General features: G+C 45.6%; 1 protein-coding gene across 1 annotated transcript in view; it reads left to right on the forward strand.

The window, feature by feature from the left end:
- Positions 1-229: 229 nt before the first annotated feature.
- The window catches only part of atpv0e2 (ATPase H+ transporting V0 subunit e2), a 5,626-nt gene continuing 5,265 nt past the window's right edge, over positions 230-590 (forward strand). Inside the window, exon 1 of the mRNA XM_034856444.1 lies at positions 230-454. Within this exon, the coding sequence (XP_034712335.1) occupies positions 351-454 (104 nt within the window). The 5' untranslated portion in view covers positions 230-350. The remainder of the gene's footprint in view (positions 455-590) is intronic.

Here is a 590-nt window from a genome sequence, read left to right on the forward strand (position 1 = left end):
ATCCAATCCAAATCCAACATCTTAAATTGAATGTGGTGTTTAAAAAAAAAAAAGTTGTATTATCTTGATGTTTATGGGAAGAAAAAAAAGAAAACACTGGCCTGCAACCTGCTGGCAGGAACAGCCGTCCAATACAATCCCTCTTATTGTAATATAAATAGACAGCCAGATGAACCAATCAGAATCCACTGTCTCCCGGGTCTGGACCAATTATATGTGGAATCGGCTTAAGTGGGCGGGGACATTGTGGAAGCGACGGGCTGGCTCAGCAGCCATTGATGCGCTTTATTTCTGTGAGGACGAACCGACATTAATTCTTGTATATTTGCGGTTTCCTGTCAGCTGGCGCCATGGTCTCTCACTCCCTCGCCCTGCCGATGATCTGCTTCACCACGCTCTGGGCCCTGGTCGGCGTCGTGGCCCCGTTTTTAGTACCTAAAGGACCCAACCGGGGGTAGGTGGACTAGCTGCCGTTCATTTGCTGCTATTAACGGCGATTATTGAGCGTCGGCTTTCATGATATACGCTAAGGTTAATATTCTAGTGCGCAGCTATATTTAATTATCCTAAATCAATCTTAATCTGCATCT

The sequence above is a fragment of the Etheostoma cragini genome, chromosome 2 (assembly GCF_013103735.1).
Source record: "Etheostoma cragini isolate CJK2018 chromosome 2, CSU_Ecrag_1.0, whole genome shotgun sequence".
NCBI classification, from domain to species: domain Eukaryota; kingdom Metazoa; phylum Chordata; class Actinopteri; order Perciformes; family Percidae; genus Etheostoma; species Etheostoma cragini.